This window comes from Coffea eugenioides, unplaced genomic scaffold, assembly GCF_003713205.1.
Source record: "Coffea eugenioides isolate CCC68of unplaced genomic scaffold, Ceug_1.0 ScVebR1_292;HRSCAF=940, whole genome shotgun sequence".
Classification (NCBI taxonomy): domain Eukaryota; kingdom Viridiplantae; phylum Streptophyta; class Magnoliopsida; order Gentianales; family Rubiaceae; genus Coffea; species Coffea eugenioides.
In genome coordinates, this window is record NW_020863461.1 from 22,498 (window position 1) to 29,341 (window position 6,844).

At 33.1% G+C, this 6,844-nt stretch overlaps 1 protein-coding gene across 1 annotated transcript; it reads left to right on the plus strand.

Annotated features, from left to right (window-relative positions):
- Nucleotides 1–2,359: 2,359 nt before the first annotated feature.
- On the plus strand, nucleotides 2,360–3,796 carry LOC113757296 (the record flags this gene model as incomplete). Its single annotated transcript, XM_027300654.1, has 4 exons — nucleotides 2,360–2,559; nucleotides 3,141–3,323; nucleotides 3,455–3,622; nucleotides 3,710–3,796. Coding segments are annotated over exons 2-4 (396 nt in total), but the record flags the coding sequence as incomplete, so codon positions are not given.
- Nucleotides 3,797–6,844: the final 3,048 nt, after the last annotated feature.

The following is a 6,844-nucleotide window of genomic DNA, read 5'->3' on the forward strand; positions in this document are numbered from 1 at the left end:
TTCTACCAGAGCAGGTTCTAGGAACACCCCTAATTTTTGCTACAAGCTTCTATAATTCAATATTATAGAAGATTTTTTTTAATGAGTGTCCGGTAGATAACTTATTAACGTATTTAAATTATACTTAACTTATATATAATTATGATTATTACATTAATATATTTAAATATTTCTAAATTAATAAATTATATATGTATATATAATTTTAAAATTGACACCTGAAATACATGTTAACGGTGACCTATGATGACTCCGATTAATCAAATGGTAGCATAAAGTAATAAACTACCAATTCTTTGTGATTATTACAAAGTAATATTTTATGATTTTATGCAATAGTTGGGCACAATCCGCACTTTCGAGATCCACGTTACGACATGGATCACTACCTTCCTTCCAAAAAAGTATACGGTCACTCATTACCTAAACAGGGGCTTGTGGGGATTTTGTAGGACACAGAGAAGAAAATCCAAATGTTTCGAGAGCTCAGCAAAAATTTGGACAGGTCTAGTTTACTAGATCCCGTGGTCCAAATTTCGTCATATATTTAATATTTGAATTGGTGGGATTGTATTATAAATTTTAGTCACTTAATTTACTGGTGGAGCCGGAGATTGGGCCTACCAAAATTTTTGCCCCAGAGATCAAGCTTGAATACCTAAACTATGCTTTTCTAACTTTAAATTTTATCATTACTCTATGGACAACACAGTAAGCCACGCATTTACAATTTAGACAAGGGAATTTGGATGCTTCAAGGATTCACGTTTGAATGCCTAAACTATGTGTTTTGGCTCTAAACTTTAACACTTTCTGACATCACTCAATGAGTTCAAGATTTAGAGCCTGTTTGATAATTTAATTCAGTATTTAAATTCAATGGATTCAAATATTAGCATGTTCAAACGTATTTGATAACCAAAACTAAAATATCTAGATTAATTAAGTGGCGCTGGATTTTCTAAACAAAATTTGTTTCAAAAGATAAGTGATAAACCATTCACTTATTACTTAACGTGATTTACACTCAAATATATCAAATTTAGTGCTTAACAATTTAGCAACTTAATGGATTTTGAATTTCAAATTTCAGATTTCAGTTTTCAAACTTCAATTTTATTAAATGCACCCTTAAAATCTAGCCAAGGACCTTAGATGCTTGAAAATATCTTAACTTTGTATTTTAAAAGTACCATATGAACATCTCACAATGCATTATGGATTTAGGATTTTACAAAATGGATCTTGGACGTGGGGTTAGGATCCTTTCTATTAAATCTCTCCATTGGTTTCTTCATCTATTTATATCTAAATTTATATAATGTCATAAAAATTTGTAATTGTGTCATTAGTTTTGTTTTGATCTCTTGATCAACATACTAAAAATTGATATTGTTTTGAGAATATTTTGATATTCAATTTACATGAAACATTTGAACAACGAAAAATATGTCAAAATTGAGAAAAATTTAGAATAATTAATTAGATGGCAAAACTTGGTAAATTTCATATGAAAATTTGTGTATAACTAAAATAAATAATGAAATATATTATGAATTGTGTTGAATTTCAAAAATAAATTTTAAATTAATTTTATTAGGGTGTAATGGAATGAAATTCTCTTCAATGCAATGCAATGAAGAGGAGTCTAATTCTTTAAATGCTTAGAAATTTATGTTTGAACACCTAAACTATGAGCTTTGACTTTAAATTTGCCTATTAGGGAGGGATGAAATCATCCCCCTCTATTTTAAATTTGCATTTTTGATACATAAATAACTTATATCACTTATATTTTTCATACATTAATAACTTGTAGTACCACTTACAATATTAAAACTTCTACAAGTAGTCAATTGGAAATAAAAAGATGTAAACTTAACTTCTTTCTTACCAATATTCCACAAAAATAACCGAGTAAAACTTGCACTAATTTCTAACTCTTGCTAACTAACTCAAGATATTATCTAATATACCCAAACCATAATTTGTTGAGAATTAAATAAAAATGTTCATTGGAACCCAAATTTTTTTTTTCAAACTTAACTATCTTCTCATATAATAATTATCAAAATCAAATTTTTACCTTCCTTTTCTTACCGCGACTTGACAAGTGTCCAACCATCCACATCCTCTCATCATATCGAATTGGTATGCATGCTGACATATTACCACTACTACCCCCCTGAAATGAAACCGCATGCGTGCATTGTAATTGTACTTTTGTACTAGTAGACATACCATTCCCATCATCATCTCTTGTTAAGCTTAATGAAAACTGTTCACAGGTTTCTATGACAATTTCTTAGCTGCTGCTAATAAAAGATCAGTCCCCACCAGGCCACCACTATCCTAGTTGATGTGGGGTACTGAAATTACTGCCCCACCCCTCCAGAGTCCAGACTAGAGCAGATAAACCTTAAAATTGTTTCTGGGTTTTCTTTGTTTTTTTGCCTGCAAAAGAAATCTTGAAACTTTGCATATATGGTAGTACAAAAGCTCTGAAAAAAGGGTGTTCTAATTATTAGGCCATATCTCAGCTTTGAGGTGATATTTCAGGTAATTTGTAGTTATTTGGTGTAGGAAATCGAAAAAAGAAAGAAAACATATTGTTCTTTATTTTTTTTTTCAGGTGTTTGTGTTTTATCATAATTTTCATAAAAGATAAGTTTTGGAGCGGAAATTTTGTGGATGAAGGAATCTATATAACCAGAAAAGCTTTTCATTTCTGCATACCATTTCTTCCCGGTAATCTTTGTTTGCATGTTTCATCATTTCGGTCCTTTTTTTGATTTTCTAATTTACTTTTTTTTGTGGGTCTAATCCAGAAATGGGTTACTGAATTTTTTCATTTTTGAAGACTTTATGTTGTCCATACAAATGTTCTGTCATATATAATGAGAACCAATTTGACCATTTTTTCCTTCCACACTATTTTACAGAAAATCCCTGTTTTTCTTTCTTTTTCTTTTGGTGTATTTTTAAAATTAGATGCAGAGAGAAGGGGAAAAATGATTCCTTTTTCTGTTTTCCTTTGTTTGTTTACTTATGGGTAGCGGTGGTGGCAATATGGAGGTTAGCTTTGTTGTTTGAGAAACTCTGTTCTTGTTGTTCTAAGGAACAATAGTTGTATGTTGCAGGTGTGGAAAAAGCCAACTAAAAGGAGAGAAAATCAAGTAAACATGGCTAACAACCGCCAAAGTGCTCACCAATTGGACTACATGGAGGAGGATGGGGAGGATGAAGCAGATTCCGTGGCTGAAATGCAAGGGGAAGCCCAAAATGATGATACACAAGATGTAAACCTTGATGAATATGATATGGTTGGTTTACTCAATTGACTTGTTTAAGTATAAGATAAATTGGTCGGATTCCTTTTCTTTGTTTTCTACTTTCAGTCTGTTATGGAATTAGAATCTGTCTTTGATGGTAATATTCTTTTGGGTGCTTTTAGCTTACAAAAGTTACTGATACCTCGGCTTCACAAGCGAGGAATGGGAAGGATATACAGGGAATTCCTTGGGATAGGTTAAATATTACAAGAGAGGATTATAGAAGGACAAGGATTCTGCAGTATCAGAATTATGAAAATGTGCCTGCATCTGGTGAAACTGTTGATAAGGTAGGTAACGTTGGTTTAAGTTGAGTGAGTTCTCTCTCTCTCTCTCTCTCTCTGTGCTATGAGTTTAATTTCAGATTATTTATTTAGCAATGCACGCCAATTGAGAAAGGTGGTGAGTACTATGAGTTTTTCTACAACACAAGATTGGTGAAGCCTACCATCCTTCATTTTCAGGTATGTACTAAAATGCTATGCCACTACCTAGTTCTATAAGCTGATGTCTACATTTTGTATGTTTACATGAGGTGTTGCAGTTTCAAATGCACCTCTTCATATTTCACTCTCTTTAGTAAATAAAGGTGGCACTATGCATACTATCTGTCTTCCACTTCTTGGAGTTTTTATTTGAACATTTTGCAAATATTAGGCCTTCTTGTGTCCCCGTGTCATAACTCGTCTTGCTTGTAATTATGTTGCTGAATATCTGAGTTCATGCTTGAGGTGGCAGATATGTTGCTTTGATTTTTCAGTGTGTTTTTTGATTGATACACTTATTGAAGTGTTATCTTCCGATTTGTTGGTCTTCTACAATCGTCCCTGACCTGAAAATTATTGCAAATGGTAGATATAAATGATCTGTTGTCTGTATTGATCTGTCTTTCCATGTTTCTGCCTTTTCGAATTGAAGAATCAGATTGGGGATCAAAATATTTAATTATTGATCTGAAGTGCAGTACAAGCATATTTAAACTGTTGAATAGCTAGAAGATTAAGTCTTCACTCTTACAAGATAACATGTAATGCTATAAGTCAACCTATGCTCTTCTTTGAGCATATCTTTGGATTTTCTGACACATCTCAGCTTTTCATTTAAGTTCTACAATGCCATGGCTTTTTTTTTTTTTCTGCAGAATGTGTTTTTTATGTTAAAAGAGAGAAGGATATAGATATTATTTATAAGACAAGATAATGATAACTTAGTCTCTCTGTTATGTGTGAGTTGAGTTTCATGATGCTGTAGGAGTTTAACCAATAAATTGAGCAGATAAACATTAATGTGAGTTGAAACAGGTGCTCTTTATGGCACTGGAGCTATACTCGGGCAAGTACTTTCCTTAAATCTCTGCAAATTTGAAGCCTTTGGTTATAATCAAACTTTCTGCCCCTAATTGATTATTGTCTTTGATCCTTTTATATCTTTTTTTTCCCCTTATGACCCATTACTTTGCTGTTATGCACCTTATTGATTATTGTCTTTATGTTTTTGTGAAGACCTAGACTCTAAGACATTCAACCATGTTTTAGGCTTGCAATAACCACACCTACAAATTTGTCACATGTAGGATGAATTATCCAAGATGGTATGGTTTTACCGTTTCTGTTTCCTCAATCAGGCCATGGAAAAGCCTTTACATGTCTTTATCAATCAAAATCTCATCTTTATTCAAGCCTAGTTAACATGCAATTAAGCCATCTACCAAATGTTACATTTATTAGTCTTAACTGAAATCTCTATCGTCTCTACTGAAGAACCTTTTTTCTTGGAAGTAGCTACTTAATAAATTGTTGATTGATGTGGATTCTATGCGCCTAATCCTGTCTCTAGTCCTGAATAACCATATTTCTTGGCTTTGTGATTACTCTGCTTCACCAAAAGCTACCCACTGGCCACTTAGGTGGCAGGCCAATCCTGCGAATTCCTGGAAGATTATGTATGACTACGAAGATCACTACTCACTTATCTGTGTTGGGATTGAAAAGTCAGTCGGAAAATAATGGCTTTGTTTGAATAGAGCATTATTCCAAATAATTATTTGGAATAATTAATGTAGCACTTTTTGTGATGTAATGTATGTGAGATAAAAAGGTGGTTGGAAATATAAAAAGGTGGATTGGGAAATGTATTTATGATGCAAGCGAAAATTTTTTTTGGAAAAATTATCTATCCAAACATAGCCAATATTTCTTTCTGTTTTTACCCCAGATCAAGTAGTTTACTTGTCAAGCTCACCTACTACAACTGAATTGGCTACTAGAGTAGTTTCTGTTATTTAGTAATGACAGAGGAATACAGTCAACAGTTGTTGCATCTTTAGGTGTCTTCTGGGTTAACATATTGTTTTTAGAATTTGCTTGAGCCATGAGAATGGGGGAGAGCTATTTTACTCTTTTCCTATTCCTTGCTTTAGAAGTTTTAAATTGTAGATATTCTTATGATGTCTCAAGCCATGTCTGAGTTAGAAGTGCTCGTTTTGTAATTGAGAATGTGATCTATCCAAGAAAAAAGGAAAAAGTTAGAGAGAGAGAGAGTTATCATGAGTTCACGGCTGTGCTGCTGCTTTAGTTCTTTAATTTTTTAGTTTCCATACAATCATATTCCCTCCTTTGCCTATTTGGTAGTACGGAATTCTCTCCAACCAGCAGAAGAAACATAGAGTAACGTCGTTGCACTTGAAAGGTCTCTACTATGACTATCCTATGGAACACCTTGTTCAGTGGATTATTTCAGAACAGGGATTCATATCTGTTGCACTCTCTTTGTATATTTAGGCAGTGAAAGAATTTATCCAAAGTAGTTTGCCTTGGGCTGGACTTACATTCATTTTTATTTTGGTCTTGAGTGACTTACATTCATGTTGGATGTTAGCCCCTGTAGCTTCTGTATTGATGCTAAATGTTTTATTGTTCTCTATTGCATTAGTTCTTATCTTTCAATATCTATCATGTAGTCTTTATCTCCTGTCACCAGTTAAATTGTCTAAGAAACTAGAATAGTTTCGTTTCAATTGGTAATAAAATTTCCATTGCTTTTAGTCATCCGTTGTTGATGTGCCATTATCTCCAACTACTAAAAGAAGCAAAGCAGCTGCTGCTTCTGTTCTTTTTCACATTTCTTTCCTTGGATGGTACGTCTCTATGGCGGGATTAATGGCTCTTCATTTTGTTTCTGTTATTAATGATTTTCTGTTTCCCTTTTAGTTTAGTACTTGATGAAGATTTTGTATGTTGTTGAAGGTCACTTTTTGGCATCACAAGCTATGCATTTTTCCTTCTCTCTTTTTGTGGCTTTTCCGTTTTACTTCATTCCATGAAAGAGTCGATATTTTGTTTGCTTAGTCTATACTGGTGTATTGAAGTTCTCTCTGACTTTATCTTGATTAGAGTGTTCTAATTGCTCTCACTATCATCACATGACTGCCTTGCCTTGCATTAGAGTGTTCTAATTTATCGAGTGTTCTAATTTATCATTGGATAAAAATGACTGCCTTGCCCTGCATAATG